The sequence below is a fragment of the Lemur catta genome, chromosome 7 (assembly GCF_020740605.2).
Source record: "Lemur catta isolate mLemCat1 chromosome 7, mLemCat1.pri, whole genome shotgun sequence".
NCBI classification, from domain to species: Eukaryota; Metazoa; Chordata; class Mammalia; order Primates; family Lemuridae; genus Lemur; species Lemur catta.
Window position 1 is genome coordinate 45,544,636 of NC_059134.1, and position 17,794 is coordinate 45,562,429.

At 34.7% G+C, this 17,794-nt stretch overlaps 1 protein-coding gene and 1 long non-coding RNA gene across 9 annotated transcripts in view; one reads left to right on the forward strand and one right to left on the reverse strand.

The window, feature by feature from the left end:
* The window catches only part of GRM5 (glutamate metabotropic receptor 5), a 472,602-nt gene that overhangs the window by 334,507 nt on the left and 120,301 nt on the right, over positions 1-17,794 (forward strand). For all 8 annotated transcript variants that reach the window (XM_045557157.1, XM_045557159.1, XM_045557158.1 and 5 more), the window contains one exon: positions 5,858-6,093. In XM_045557157.1, coding sequence (XP_045413113.1) covers positions 5,858-6,093 — 236 coding nt within the window. The remainder of the gene's footprint in view (positions 1-5,857; positions 6,094-17,794) is intronic.
* LOC123642240 overlaps positions 1-17,794 on the reverse strand; it is a 192,582-nt gene that overhangs the window by 58,506 nt on the left and 116,282 nt on the right. The gene's annotated exons all lie outside the window — the stretch shown is intronic.

Sequence of the window (17,794 nt, forward strand, 5' to 3'; positions counted from 1 at the left end):
CCTTGCTTCACAAATATCTTCTCATGTAGAAAAAAAAAAATCTCAAAATACTATTATAACTCCATTATCCACATTTTTCAAACTCAATTCAAATCTTATCTTCCTATGGAGAATTAATCAATTATTTATTGATCTGCATTTGGCTTATACCTATAACAATAATCATTTGTATGTCATCATATATCTATATGTCTGTCCTTTCTAATCCCTCAACTAGACTGTGAGCTCCTGGAGTGTAGTGACTAAAACCTATTTAACTTTCATTTTCCTCAGTTTTGATACAATTTCAACACATAGTAAATGTCATCGATTGCATTTTCTTCAAAGTATTACTGTTCCTCTCTGTGGTAGATATTGTAGATGCCTGTTTTATTCAGGTCATGTTTAGCCATGTGATTTTTTTGTCAGGGAAGTGTGAGCAGAAGTGACATGGGTCACTTCTAAAAAGAATTCTTAAGACCCATTGCATGGTCCCCTTATGCTCTCTGTTTTTTCCTCTACAACATGGGCATGTCCCAGAAGCAGGCTGCTCTTTCAGACTGTGTCTCAGAGTGAAGATGACATGGAACAGAGTCATAGGTCATCTGCAGTGAACATGATGGCGGAGCTCAAAATAAACCTTTATTTTCTACCACTAAGATATTAGGACTGTTTATTGCCACAAAATAAGTTAGTCTAAGATAGGTAGATATTTAATAAATCTTGAGGAAAAGAAGGAAGATTTTAGAGACATAGAAGGTAAATTTTAGCTGGAGAATTCCAGAGTCAATTTTGTTTTAAACAAGAACCATCTGTTAAAAAGAAAAAAATTAAACTTTCATGAGTTGCTAATTATGAGAAATAATGGGAATTGAGGCTGAAAGGAGAAAGAAGGAAGGGTAGATTGTAGAGCAGGAGAATATATTTTTGGTAATGTAATCTTGGGAAGAAAATTAAAATAAATTCTTGCTAGAAGAGGATGTCTTTAAGATGTCTGCAGGGAAGAATCTAAGTATCTATTGGTGAGGTGTTTTGAGAATCAGGTACATATGTATAAAGATTCCTCTTTCAGTTAAGCCAAACTAAGTAAATTAAGAATGTTTTTCCTATTTCAAATGTCCAAGTTACTTTGTTTCTATAGCCAAAGACTAGAAGCCTGACTAAAACAACAGACAGGTTAAGACTCTATGTATATACAGTCAATTCTCATTATTCACAGTAATATTATATAAACATGCAGTAAACACTAAATTAGTAAATACTGACCATTGCTCCTAGAGAAAATACAAGTTTATGTGTGCTATGAGCCTCTAATCACAACAATTTCATCAACTAGTCAATACATAACCTTGTTTTATGTGTGTTCCTATATAAAAATACTTTATCTAATATATATTGTGATTCATTAAGGTTGAACTCACAGCAAACAGTACTTTATTCATGGCTGAATGCAGCTTACCTAACATATGTATTTTCTATGCATAGTCATCCCTGGTCTCTCAGTACGTGCAGATTGGTTCCAGGACACCCCCTTCCCTTCATACCAAAATCTGAGGATGCTTATGTCGCTGATATAAAATGGCTTAGTGTTTGCATATAACCTACATGCATTTTCTATTTATACTTTAAATCACCTCTAGATTACTTATAATCCCTAATACAAATGTTATGTATATAGTCATTATATTGTTTTTATATATTTTTGTTGTTATATTACATTTTTCCCCACATATTATGGATTCTTAATTGATTAAATCTGTGAATTCAAACCCATGGACACAGAGGGCCGACTAGATTTTTTATGTATATTACAGCCTTATTGTGCTTAGGAATACTAGATAACACATCAGCACTATTCTTGGAGGCCAAGTAAAATGGCAAAATCACCAAGAAAAAATGCAAAAATATAAAAAACCTGGCACTAAATAGACAGTGAAAAAGACACTTTTTTATAACATGAAAACTGTAGCAGGAAGGCAAAGGGTCATCTTGTTCAACCTCAGATAGGAACACATATGTTAAGAGACTCAAATTTTTCCACTCTGTCCATATCTGTGAATGACTGCAAAAATGCCATCAGAATTGATTTTGGTGTTGTCAATAAATTCTAACAAGTAGTTGAATTCGCAAATACAGACTCTGTAAATAATGATGATCAGTTGTATAGACAAACAATCAGAAAGAAAAGAATGAACTGGATTATGATGTGTCAGGCAAAATGCCTACCAGTGAGAAGAGAGGGAAATTAGATTGGATGGATGGATGTATTGATTAAATCTAGAAAAGTGCCTTAAATGTGGTAGGTTTTCAATAAATATTAATTGCTTTCCTTATCGTCCTCCCCTTGTTTTCCCTTGCTTTGGTAAAATATATGTCACCCAAAATATTAAAGTGGTGCCAGAATCTTGAAGGTCCATTTTATCAAAGTAATGGAAGGCATTAGATGGTAGGTAAGCTCAGGTTTTTCTTAGCATTTCATTTTACTGTTGAATTTATTACAAGCATACTTAGAGATGCCCTATCATCTTAACACAAATCTTAAAATCACATTTTTATGAAAATATTAATATTTGGTTATTACCAAAAGTCAATACAGTACCCTCTAATTTAGCCAGCATTGAATAACCTTTCTTGCATCACAAATATTCTCCAATAAATTTTAATAGAATAATCGTGTTTTATCATACAGATATTGGGATATATTCTGTTTCCAAACTAACTCCTTTATGATTTTTATTTTGTGGTTGATTAGAAACATCTGGAGCAAAAGTTATCTTAAATTCATAACTCTAATTTCTAAGGCTACTAATAAAACATCTTTTTCTAAATTCTTAAACTTGCAGAAAAGATTTATATCTTAAAAAAAAAGAGAGAGAACGAATATGATGAAAGAGGAGTAAATTATCACTCTCTGGTCCTGACACTTTATTACCTGCAAAAAAGTTTATCAAGACAAGCTTTTTACAATCTCCGTTAAATTCAATGAATGAGTTGTGAAGGGTAAATTGGACCCATTATAATCTTACAGTTCTTATGTAATATTCATAATCATAGTATTATATAACAGCAAGCTAACATTAACAAAAGGAGCAATTTAAATTCTCACTTCCTTGGAGAATGGGGCTCTGCTTGACAAACAGAGCTTCCTGTCCCATTTGCAGCACGCCCATGCATCTTCTTTAGTGCCAATGAGACCCACACTCTCATATCAGTGATAAAATAAACCCTCCAAAACAGAGGAGAAAATGAGGCAAACAAGCCCACTTCATTTCAACTTGTCAGCTTTAAATAAAATCTTCTGGAGCTGAAAATGAGAAACTTGAGGGAAGATAATGTGTGAAATAACCAAATTCAACATCAGGACAAAACATACTACATTACTTTTTATTTTTTTTTCCTTGATCTGCCACAGAAGTTTTTGAAATTTCACCATAGACAATTTTTAATGAAATATCTTCTTGTCAAAGAGGATTTAGAGTAAGAAAGGGTTCATTTTGTTTATTTTTTTTCCTCCTCTTCCACCCACTCACTGGTGCTTAAGGAAATATCTCAAGTCATCTCAAGCCCCTATGATATCCTAATGAGTAATCTATGACCTTTGGAACAACTCCCAATTGTCAATGTTTAAGGCAGAGTTGGTAAAGCAGAGCATAATGAAAAAAAAAAGTGCATGCTTTTTGTATTATTTTAATTAATTACTTACATAATACTTTCCCTGACACTGGTTTTATATGCAAAATATTAGATCAGGCTCTCTGGCTAGAAAAAAAATGTTAAGGACAAAAATTATTTCAAAGGAAGATAAAAAGAAATGAACATTCTGTTAGATAAAAATATGTGAATATCAATGAAATAAGCAGTGATTTATGATGTAAATCTCTTCCCTTACCTTTTCCCAGTGACCACTGCTTCCTACCCTTGGCTTTCCCCAAACACTTCTGCTTTGCCTTCAAGAAGGTCCATTCTGCTCTTCCCCTCAATCTCCGTAGTCTTTTTCTTCCTTCTTTGTTGTTACTTATTTTTATTGTCAAATTTCCCTTTACTTTCTTTATATTTCCTTAGCAAACACTTGCACCTCTTCAATGGAAGGATAGTACCACTGGGGCCCAACAGACACATAGCACAAACTGTGTATATTCCAATGCCAGTGAGAAGGGACAAGTCAGAGTCTCCTTCTTCCTGGATACCCTAAGGTGCACCCAAATCTAATATGAACATCTTTTCATATCTTTTATTTTACTTCCAATGTTGTGTTTCATATATTTTCCAAATAATCTTAGAATATTTTTTCTTACTCTGTGATACTCTCTTATACAATTATAATATGAACTTTCTCATTTCAAACTCTTTTATTTTAAAATTCCTAGATTACTTTGATGGATTGGTTTATAGAATGGATAGTAATGTTGAGAAGTATGATCCCTGTCACCATCCTTGATGTTACGTTGTTAAGAATTTCTTTCAGGCACTCTGATGTAAAACATGATTTCATGTTTGCCCAGTAATGGGGCTGCTGGATCAAATGGTAGTTCTACTTTTAGCGCTTTGAGGTATCTCCATATTTCTTTCCACAGATGTTGTACTACTTTGCAGTTCCACCAGCAGTGTATGAGTGTTCCTATCTCTCCACATCCTATCTCTCCACATCCATGCCAACATTTATTGTTTTGGGACTTTTTGATAAAGGCTTTTCTTACTGGTGTTAAGTGGTATCTTATTGTGGTTTTGATTTGTATTTCCCTGATGATTAGAGATGTTGAACATTTTTTCATATGGCCATTAGTTTGTTGGCCATTAGTCTGTCTTCTTTTGAAAAGTTTCTGTTCAAGTCCTTTGCCCATTTTTTAATGGGGTTGTTTAATTTTTTCTTGCTGATTTACCTGAGTTCTATATAGATTCTAGTTATCAGCCCTTTATCAGATGTGTAGAATGTGAATATTTTCTTCCATTCTGTAGGTTGTCTGTTTGCTCTTGTGATAGTTTCCTTGGCTGTGCAGAAGCTGTTATTTCAGCCTCAAGACCTAATTCAAAACTACAATTTCCTGGAAGACTTTCTTGCCTTAGCTGGATGTCATTCATTCTCTTCTATTTTGGTTGTAACATTAAGTACTCTGACTTCATATTATAGCTTTATGTGCACATGATCTATCTGATTAAACTCAGGATGGGCAAACTACAGCATGTGAACTTAATCTGATACATTGCATGTTTTGTAAATAAAGTTTTATTGAAAATAAATGTGATTTCAAATGTACATTTGAAATGTATTTTAGAAGTTTCGTGGGACAGGAAAGAGTATATGGAGTATGCACTACAAATATTTCAGTTGGAAGCTCTGAAAAATCAACACTTAATAGAATGACCATAATCAGCAAGGCCTTTTTTAAACCTCTGTATTATTCACTTGTAAAATGTAAACAAAAATAAATATCATGTCATAGGATGACTAATGTTAGGCATGTTTTGGAAATATTTTTTCATTTTCATTTTATGATTATTATAAAGTAAAATAAAAAATGTAACTTGACCTAGTTATTAAATGTCCTTTAAATAGTGTGAATGATGATATTATGTAGCTTGTATGCATATACTGTATTTTGCAACCAGTAAAATTGTGCCAAAAGCTCTAGTTTATTCTCTGTAGTTCAAGGTAATGAGGTTAGTGCCTTCTAGTACTCTTCAACCCAAAATTTCTGTGGTGTTATTGCACTTTTTATTTTAACAAGCTGCTGTAACAATAATCACCTAGGTGGAACGCAGGACCATCCTGTGGCTGAAGTAGCCGTTTAATGACTAACCTTTTCAAAAAGAAAACCAATGTACTCATCTGCTTAAAAGATATATGTTCTAAGCTGTGGGGTTTTTTGTTTCCCCACAGTGATGGCTGGGCCGACAGGTATGACGTGACAGATGGATATCAGCGAGAAGCTGTTGGTGGAATTACAATCAAGCTCCAATCTCCCGATGTCAAGTGGTTTGATGATTATTATCTGAAGCTCCGGCCAGAAACAAACCTCCGAAACCCTTGGTTTCAAGAATTTTGGCAGCATCGTTTTCAATGCCGGCTGGAAGGGTTTCCACAGGAGAACAGCAAATACAACAAGACTTGCAACAGTAAGCAGATTTATTGTTTCATTTAAAGTGGTTAAGGCTCAGGCTCCAATTTAAGTAAACTGTGTCATGGGGATAGTGGTTGTAATTTGTTAGAGAGGAGGGTTCTCACATAGAGTGGGTATTGCTACTCATGGTGATAAACAGGTTTTACTCTAAGAAAAACATATCAGAGCAAGTATTTTTACTCTATTGAGATTTCAGATGATTAGATTATTTCTATTTCTATCATTCAAGAAATCGGCTATGTTTCTGTAAGGGACTGTGCTAAAAGGATCATATGAGCTCCAGAATGAAACTGTTCTTGACATTCTTAAAAGCAGGAACTACATTCTGCTCATTTCTATTATCTTGAGCAGTTTTCACAGTGGAGGCACATAGTAAGGGGTTCATATATGTGTGAGGAATGAACGAAGGAGTGTTGAAGGAGAGTTCCAATTCATACTTCCATCAATAAACCATAAAATAGTATCATAATTATACTATGTATAATTATGATGTTTTGGGAAACATAACCTGAGTAGAGCCATTTGTTTGATCGTTCAACAAAAACTTCTAAGTGCTCACAACATATCCAATATTGATTTAGTTTTAAGGGTACCAAGATGGGGAAATCTATGCGTGTGCCAACTGCTATCAATAAAATGAGGATAAAATAAATTGGTTCAGAGCAACATAAATTACTTTGGCCAAGAGGGTTTTTTCTGGGGTTGAAGCAATGCTGTTTCTTGATTCAGTGATGGTTACCAGAATGTGTTTATTTTGAGAAAAGTTCATGTACAGTTATGATTTTTGAACTTCTCTATGTGAATGTAAGAGTTTACCTTAACAACATCCCACCCACAAAAGTCTTTGGGCCATTATATTCAAAACTAATTTCTTCAGCCTAACATTGCCCTGCAGTGATCTCCCATACACACGCCCACTCCCCCACCAGCTTTTCACCGCCATGCTACCTGATTCCTCTCTCTTTCTTTCTCTGCAATCTTGACCTCCTCCCTTCTCAGAATTTCTACACACAAAAATAATTTACTGTCCATTTCCTATGTAGCACTGTTTATCTGTTTCTTTGTTTCCTTGTCTCCTTCAAAAATTGTACTGTTGGAGAGGGAGTGCTTATGCTTTGGACCCGAAGCCACTCTGAGATGAAGTTACTTTGCCACACAGAAAGTCATTGACTACAAAGAATAAAAAGTGACACCATCCCCAAAGAAGTTGAAGCAACTACAGTACATAGGATTTTTTCTCACATCAACATATAAATAGAATTTTTCACATTGTTATATCAGCATGTAAACATTTTATATTCATCTTTCTCCATTAAATAAGTTTCTAGAGGAGAGGTACTGTCTTACTTATCTCTGTTTTACAAATCCCTATCATAATGCCTTTTATATAAAGCAAACGTTTGATGACTGTTCTTAAATAAATGCTATTTTATTTCTCTTAGGCCCAGGTAGTATGTCAATGGCTAAAGGACCTAGGACCATGAGTCCCATGAGTCACTGCAGATTTATGGGCTGGGTCTAGAAGCCTTTTGTGATTGAGCCTTGTCAGGGGGCTGAATTATGCCTTGTATATTCTTGTATGTATGCACAAGCTGTTGCAGTTATCAAATTATAAATTAATTTTAAAAATCACTGAAATCATAGTAGTTTATTGCCACTATATGTTTTCTAAGTCAAAGTTACTAAAAGTAAAAATAACATTTTTAGAATGAGTAAAATTTATTGACATTTAAAAGAGTTTCCAATATTCAAAAAGGTTGGTTCCACTGGCTTGGCAGTGTTTCCCTTTCTGTTACAGAAAGTTTCCAGCTAGAGTTGTCTACATTCTCTCTGATGAACATCTTTTACTAGTATTTGAGGTAGGTTAGAGGATATTTCTTTATGCATCAGAATTTTATCTTCTGCCATCTTTTTTTCCTTTAAATGTACATTAGTAATTGCTCAGAACACTTGAGCCTTTCTCAAACTTAAAACATGACTGGAAAAACGAAAACAGTCCATTGAGATATAATAATTAAAAAATAATTGTCTGGGAGAGAGTAGTTGGACTATTGTTAAGGGCCCAATAAAATAAACTAAGTGCCACAGCTAATGCCCAGATTAGAGATTCCTCATCCTTGCACTACATTAACATTTCCAAGATTGTATTTGAAAAGAACATTAATCCAGTGTGAGAAAAAGATTCCCTGGTTATATATATTGAGGATTATTCCCTACCCATATTTTAGAGACTCAATGTACATCAACATGTTGGAAAATGACAAACTCTGCTGTAAAGGACTTTAAATAACTTTCTTTAACCCAGCATTACTTTTATTTGTTTTACTCTTGTGATATTATGGTATAAATATGTATGTGTGTGTGTGTTCTCATCCACAGTCCCTGGTTCATAACTCTCATGGCCCTTGTTACAGCACGTTGTTATAATGTTGGGGCACTTTAGGCCTCAGAAACTAAAAATATAGTCAAATCTTCCCCTGCCTTTCAGTCTTAGAGCTGGCTATAAAGATATTCTCTTGCCTAATTGTAGCTTCATAAGACTCTCATTTCAGAAGGGGTCCTGCCCCATTCCTGGAGGAAGGAATGCTGCACAGAGAGTCCAAGAAGAATCTGAACAGACAGTCCTTGCTGGGTTTCCCCACTCAGTCTGTTAGTATTACATCATACCTTTTTGTCCAATCACATTTCTACATGGTTGTCAATCATGCCTATCCAATGACATCTCCATAAAAAGCCCAAGAGGAGAGGGTTTGGAGAGCTTCCAGATAGCTGAACACGTGAAAGGTCCTGGAGGGTGGTGTGCCGAGGACATGGAAGCTTTGTGCCTTTTCCCTCATACCTCATCCTATGCATCATTTCATCTGTATCCTTTGTAATATCCTTTATAGTAAACTGGGAAATGTAAGTTTTCCTGAGTTTGGTGAGCCACTCTAGCAAATTAATTGAACCGAAAGAGAAAAATCATGAGAACCCCAACTTGAAGCTGGTCAATCAGAAGTTATGGAAGCCCAGACTTGTGACTGTGGGGAAAAGGGGGACAGTCTTGGGGACTGGGCCCTCAACCTGTGGGATCTCACACTATCTCCAGATTGATGGTGTCAGAACTGAATTGGGGGATACCTAGCAGGTGTTCACAGCAGAACTGATTGCTTGCTTGTTGGTGGGGAGAAATCCCCACACCTTTGATCACAGAAGTCTTCTGTAATAATTGTTGTGGAGTGATACAACAGAAAAAACACAGTTTGAGTTTCTTACTCTCAGAATTCTGAATTCACATTCTTAGTGTAACACTGATTAGCACCATACTTTAGGAAAGAAATTTGATCACATTACCCTAGTGTATGTGATGAAATCTCCTGAGCAGAACCCCACTTGTGTCTTTATATCAGTTAATTAGAATTTTACATGACAATATTGGCTTAATACAATTCTTGGATTACTTATATTTTGATATTTTTCATTGCCAAAAAAAAAACAAAAACGGATGATTCTATACTTTGGAGTCTGCTTTAAGGAAATGGAACATACTGCCAGATCAAGGGCCCAGATATGAAAGTTTTAAGAAAAATATCTGACACATTTTTTGCTTGAATACCAGAATTTAAGAAATGAGAGTAATTATCCATTCAAGTAGGTGCTTAGTGCATTCAATTTTGTATGATGAATATCACCATCAAAAAGTACTCAAAGAGATCCCAGAGGAAAGCCCTTGATTTAGAAACGGCAATTTTTTCCACACTCTTAAGGCACTGGAATTGAACCCAAATGTATTAAAGATATCTGAAATATATCAAAGAGAGACCTGATAAGTTTGTTGAATCAGTTGCATGAGGCAACCAAAAACTATTGAAAAACATTGGAGTTTGATTCAGAAGACCTACACACAGAAAATCAAACTGTAACCACTACTAAGCCTTTCTGAGTTACAGTTTCCTCATGTGTAAGATGGGGATGAGTATTAAAAATAATACCTGACTCATAGATCTATAGTGAGGCATAAATATGATCATGTATGGGAAAATGCCTGCCCCTAAAGAAGATGAAGTAATAGAAATTGGATTTACTTTCCTGTTTGACATAATAACAACAAAAACAACATGATCAGACAGAATATATAAAACAACAGCATTCAAGACACTGGACATCAAGCAAAGAAGATTGTTATTCTCAAGAGACAGGTAATAAAGGAGGTGAGCCTGCTGAGTTGAGAAGATAGAATTGAGTTCAGAGAGACCAAAGAGGCTGGAGTTTGCAGAATAGGAACAGAGAGGAGAGAACTGCAAGAAGAGAGAACTCTGGAGAAGTGCAGAGGCTCCCTCTTGAGCATTCAGCCAAGTATTGATCAAACGTACATGTGAGGAAAATACTTGAGACCTGGGAAAGAACCACCCAAAAAGATTAAAGAGAACAGCAATCACAGGAGACAGGTAACAGTGTCCGTACTCAGCACATTGACTGAAAAAACTTGTAGTTCAGAAACTTAAAGCAATATTTTGGAGATATTTTATAGCATTAAATGGCTAAATTAGAAAACTAAATTCAAACTATGACCACAGCTTCTACCTTAAGAAATTTTGAAAAGAAGAGTAAATTAAACACAGTCAGTGGAAGAAAGGAAGTAATAGATCAGAATGAAAAATCAATAAAATAGAAAACATATATACAATAAAGAAAAATCAATAAAACTATAGCCTGGATCTTTTAAAAGATCAATAACATCTAAAAACCAGATTGATCAGAAAAGAAAAGAGAAAAAATATAAACTACTAATCTCAGGAATGAAAGAGGCAACATTATCACAGTTTCAATGGAAAATAAGGACATACTGTGAACAACTTATGCCAGTAAATTAGTCAACTTAGCTAAATGAAACAATTACTTCAACTTCACAAACTGCCAAAGTTTACTGGAGAATAAATAGACAACTGGAATTGTCCTATATTTACTAAAGAAATTGAATTTTCAGTTAAAAATTTTCCCACAAAGAATACTCCAGGCCCAGATGGTTTCACTGATAAATTGCTACCAAATATTTAAGAAAAAATTGATATGAATTCTTTATAAATTGTACCAGAAAAGTAAAGAGATAGGACTACTTCCTAATTCAGGCAATGAAGACATCATTACCTGGTATAAAAACAGACCATGATATCTCAAGGGGAAAAAAAAGTATATAGGGTTTATCCCAAAATGTAAGATTGGTTTAATATTCAAGAATTGATCAATGTAATTTATGGTATTAGCAACCTGTAATTTTTTTAATGATAAAATATAATAATTTCTGTTTAAATTCTTCACAAATTAATCATAAGCAGAAAATTGTTCAATGCATAAAAAGTTTTTCCCTCTGATCAGGCAAGGAGATTCTCTCTCATGCCAGCATTTCTAGTCAGTGAAATAAGACAAGAACAGTGAAATAATAAGTGAAACAACTCAGACACAGAAAGACAAATACTACATGTTCTCACATATAAGTGGCAACCAAATAATGTGTACACATGGAAGCAGAGTGTGGAACAATGAGTAATGGAGACTCAGAAGGGTGGAGTGGGGCCTTGGATGATAGGAGGTTGCTTGGTGGGTACAATGTGCCTTGTTCCAGTTATATATGCACTGATGTCCCTGACTTCACCACAATGCAATATATACATGTAGCAAAATTATACTTGCATCCAATTAGTACATGCAAATAAAAAATAAATGGGAAAAAAATAAACTACCACAGTGAAGGCTGAAAAAGTAAAAAAAAGAAATAAAAGATATCCAGATTTTAAAGGATGAGAGGTTAAACTTTATTAATAGATGACATAATTGCCTATCTAGGAAATCTAATGGTATCTACTGAAAAAGTTCTAATGAGTTTATTAAATTTTTAGGCTACAAGATCAATTATACAAATATCAACTGCATTTCTATATAATAGCAGTAAATAATCAGAAATTAATTTTTTTAAAAAAATTAGTACCATTTACGGAATATACACATACAGGAATAAAATTGGGCCCTTACCTCTTACCATATATGAAAATCATCTCAAAATGGATTAAAAACTTAAATGTAAGACCTAGAAACATAAAGCTACTAGACCAAAATAGATTATTGATATAGGCCTGGGCAATAATTTCTTGGATATGACACCAAAAGCACAGGCAACAAAAGCAAAAATAGACAAGTGGGATTGCATCAAACTAAAAAGCTTCTGTACAACCAAGGAAACAATCAAGAGAGTGAAAAGGCAACCTATGGAATGGAAGAAAATATTTGTAATCATATATCTGATAAAGGGTTAATATGCAAAATACATAAGGAATTCAAACAACTCAATAGCACAAAGAAAAAAAAGAACAAATAACTTGATTAAAACTTGGATTATGGGCCTGAATAGACACTTCTGAAAAAAAAAAAAAAAGGACAACACAAATGTCCAATGGGTAGATGAAAAGATGTTCAACAAGGAGATGTAAATCAAAACCACAAGGAGATATCATCTCACACCTGTTAGAATGGCTATTACCAAAAAACAAAAGATAACAAGTGTTAGCAAGGGTATGGAGAAAAAGGAACCCTGTGTACTATTGGTGGCAATGTAAATTGGTACAGCCATTATAGAAAACAGTATAGAAATTCCTCAAAAAATTAAAAATAGATCTACCTTATGATCCAATAAGCCCAATTCTGGGTATATATCCAAAGGAAATAAAATCAGTATCTTGAAGAGATATCTCTATTTCATGCTCATTGAGGCATTAGTCACAATAGCCAAGATATGGAAATAACCTAAGTGACTGATGACAGAGGAATAAAGAAAATGTGAGATAAATATATGTGTGTGAGAGTATGTATACATACACATACATACAATGGACTATTATTCAGCCTTTAAAAAGAAGAAAATCCTGCCAATTGTGACAACATGGATAAACTATAGGACATTGTGCTAAGTGAAATAAAGCAGACACCAAAAGGCAAATATTGCATGATCTCACTTATATGTGAAATCTAAAAGAAGTTGAACTGAAAAGCAGAGAGTAGACTGGTGAGTGTCAGGAGCTGAGATGTGGGAGAAATAAGGAGATGTTGGTCAAATAGTATAAATGTTCAATTTAGTAGCATAAGTTTTGGAAATCTATGTACAGTATAGTGACTATAGTTAATACACTACACCTAAAATTTGTTAAGAGAATTTATTTTATATTTTTCTACCACAAAAAAACTGTGTGACTTGATAGATGTTAATTAGCTTCATTGGTATACATATATCAAAACATCACTTTGTACATCTTTGTACATTTTTATTTGTCAAGTATACTTCACTAAAGCTGGGAAAAAATTAGTACCATTTAAAATAATATTAAAAATAAGAAATACTGAGGGGCAAATCTGATAAAATATATGACTTGTACCTGAAAACTATTAAAATTTACTCAGAAAATTAAAGAATATTTAAACAAATGGAGAGATACACTGTATGAGTCAGAAGACTCAATCTTAAGATGTCAGTTCTCACAAAATTGATCCATAAATTCAAATAATTTCAATAAAAATCTTAGCAGTCTTTTTCATAGAAACTGACAAGCTGATTAAAAATTTATATGGAAATGCAAAGGAACTAGAATACACAAAATAACTTTGAAAAAGAAGAATAAAATTAATGGGTTAACATTACCCAATTTCAAGACTTAGTCTAAAGCTGCAGGACTCAAAACAATTGGCATCAGCATAAACAGACAAACAGGTCAATAGGCCAGAGTAGGGAGCTCAGAAATAGACTCACTTTTATTTGGGCAACTAATTTTGACAAAGATGCACAAGCAATTGCGTGGAGAAAAGATAGGCTTTTAAACAAATAGTTCTGGAAAATTTAGATATCCATATGTCCTTTCCCCCAATTCAACCTATACCTTGCAACATATAGTTATATGCCACATAATGACATTTATGTCAACAACAGACAGCATTTGTGACAATGGTCCCATAAGATTATACTGGAGCTGAAAAATCTCTATTGCCTAGTGATTAGTAGCGATCATAACATCATAGTGCAATACATTACTCGTGTGTTTGTTAGAGATGTTGGTGTAAGTAAACCTACTGCACTGCCAGTCCTATAAAAGTATAGCACATACTATTATGTGCAGTACATAATACTTGATAATTATAATAAACAACTGTTACTGTTTATGTATGTACTATACTATAATTTTTATTGTTATTTTAAAGTGTACTGCTTCTATATACATATGTCCATATGTATATAGATATATATATAATGATAACATAAAACAGCCTCAGGCAGGTCCTTCAGGCAGTATTTCAGAAGAAGACATTATTATCATAGGCAATGGCAGCTCCACGTGTGTCACTGTCCCTAAAGACTTGCCAGTGGGACACGATATGGAGGTAAAACACACTGATATTGATGATCCTGACCCTGTGCAGGACTAGGCCATTGTGTGTGTTTATGTCTTAGTTTTTAACAAAAACAGTTTAAAAAGTAAAGGTAAAAAAAAAAAAAAAAGAATTACAAAGATATAGGAGGAAACTCTTGGAAGAGATGTGTATGCTCATTATCTTGATTGTTATGATGGTTTCATGGGCATATGCACTTGTGAAAACTTATCAAATCCACTTTCAATATGTGCAGTTTATTGTATGTCAATTATACTTTAATAAAGTTGTTCATAAGTGTTTAATGACAAACGTATATATTTGTATAAAAATAAACATATGTGTGTATACATTTATAAAAATATAAAATAATTCTCTAATTGGCAGACTTACTTCTCAGGCTACAGAGAATTCTAGAAAATAGCCAAATCCCTTATCTCTCATATCTTTTGTGATTTTGATGCCCATAAGCCAAATAAAAATTTATCCTATAGAAGGAATTTTTTTCCTCCTGCTTTTATTTCCTAAGCTCATCCCTTTTGAGGTATCCAGTGCAGCATTCTCTCCTAGTGGCTCAGATGGCTCAGGTAAGCTGTGCTGTGAAATGGACAGGAGTGAGGACCTGGATCCAATTCATTTCCACCATTCACTTGCTCTGTAACCTCAGCCCAGTCACTCACCTTTGACTTCTTCATTCCCACAATTTAAATACTACTTACATTTTAGAGTCATTCTGAGAATAAAATGGCATGGTAAATGTAAAGATCTTATAAAAAGATCTCTAGAAATGTTATATTAAAATTGTACACTTAGAAAGTTACCACAATCGATTGTGTTTAAAAAAAAAAATTTGCATTTAGTTTATTGTGGAAAAGAAAGGCAACATGTGGTATTAGTAAATGTATTTCTCAACAATACCCAGGCTAAGAATGATGATTAACAACATATTATTAGAATATTACACTTTTAAAAAACACCAAAAAATAAAAAATAGAAACAGAGATTTCCTCTGCCTCTTCATAGCCTTAGCCTTCATATTAATGTAGGTGTTTCAGTGCAGTGTACTTGTAACAGGTGCCATTCTCTGGGCCAATATAGTTAATTTTAATTTCAGTTTTATGGCTAAGTGTCAGATGCTATATATGAGTTTACCCACATCACCATGGCAACTGTGTGGGATGGTTGTTGCCACAACCCTCATGGTTGGCCTAGTGTTTTGACATTTCAGTAATTGCCAGTGTTACAACCTTTAAAAATTGTAGAGAACTGACACTCAGGCCAGATGGCTACTAAATAAAGAAGCTGCTGTTCTTCACAGCTGTGATGTGGCACCAAAGTGACAAGAGAGCCTTCTATCAAAGATATGGTCCCTAAGAAAATGATGTGAAAGAGCTTCACTATTAAAAGATAATAATTCACCATTAGTAAGTTATCATTAAGGCCTTGCTACATTGGGCAATGCTGGGTTTGAATCTAGGAGAAGTATATGATCTGGTACTTGACTTCAGGGTATCTACAGTCTGTTCAGGAATAAAAGATAAATTATTAAAACTATAAAACTCATTTATCCCCTCAGAACATATTCACTGAATGCCTACTATGTACCAGTCATTATTATTATTATTATTATCATTATTATTTAGATGCTGGAGCTACAGCACTAAACAAAACAGACAAAAATATCTGTTCATGGAACATACATTCTTGTTGGGGGGAGAGAGAGCAAAACTAAAAAGATAAGTAAAATATATCATATATTGGATGGTTATCATTGCTAGGAGAAAAATAAAGCAGGGAGATGAGATTTAGAGGGAGGGTGCAATTTAAATAGGGTGGTCAGGGACGACCTTACGGAGAAAGTGACTTTGTATAAAGCCCAGAAAGAGATAAGAGAGTGAGCCAAGTGGACATGGAGGAAGATGACTGCTGGAAAAGGAAATTATGAGAATAAAGTCTGGAGATGTATGGGAGCTGCCATATTTAAGGAAACAGCCGAGAGGCCAGTGTGGCTAAAGCAGAGTAAATTGGAGGAAAGAAGTAGAAGATGATGGCCAAGGGGTCACAGAAGGGGAGGTCTTGTAGAGCCTTGTTGGCCATTGTACTAACTGGCTTTTACTTGAATGAAACATGAAGCCACTAGAGAATCTGGGCAAAGGAAGGACCTGAACTGGCCCTTTTTAAGATTGCTTTGATTGCCATGTTATTCTACCACAAAGTCTGTCAAGTTATAAAGCATCTCTGGAATGTGTGACATGATGTGTAAGAGTTATGGGAGGCTGTGGACAGGAGGATTGGTGCAAGTCAGAATACCCAGGCACAACTGGAAAGGGCCCCATGGACATGGTGTGGGTAAGTGGAGAAGAGATGCCACTCGTGCCTGGGCACATGGGAAAGTCGAGCTACAGTGGAAGAGACCATTTATGAAGCAGTCTTCTATTTGTGCTACAATGCTCAATAATAATGACATCTAATTCACAGGCCACTCTACCTCTGAAAGGGGTCTTGGGATTTGCCTGGCATGTTCAGGGACATAAATGGATTGGAAAGATTAAAGCAAGGAGGAAAGACACTAGAAAGTAAAGATAAGGTAGAATAGGTAAAGTTCAGCCAGGCTACAGATATGTTTGATGCATAGCTGAAATACTTGAGTTTGAAAACAAATAGCAATACGTCTGGTTGTTATTTGAAGGAATCTCATGTTAAATGAATTTTGCCACTACCAATAAACCCAGTACAAATGCGTTTTCAGTGGTTACTCCTTCCAGAACAGCCCCTCAAATCCAGATATCAAATTAGGATAGATGCTCAGCAAATTCCATTCCCTCATCCTGAGCACATAGGGAAGCATCATTTGCAAACCTACCTTGCAGTACCTGACTAGTATCTGTCAACAGAATATGAGCTAAAGTAATTTGTGCCACTTAGAGGCCAGCTGCCTAAAAATTCACAGGAGATCCTAGTCTCACTCTCCCTCCTACATCCATTTCACTAGAAACAACGGATTCAGAGATGGCAAAGTCATGTGATAGAAAGATCTTGGTTCCCCAAGTCACCAAAAGACTCAGGAGAGCTTCACAATCTACATCAGACTGTGATGTAAACAAGAAATAAACTGCTATTGTATTATACTACTGGATATTCGAGGGGGTTGTCACCACTGTTAATTACCCTGACTTGATATACCTTCCTGCTGCTCCTGAGGGGCAGCAACTCCCAGGATTCTTTCGTGATGTATAAAGGCCAGTCTACACCCAAGTGACTGCAAGAATTATAGGGTTCATCTGTTACTGTGGCGATTCCCACTGACT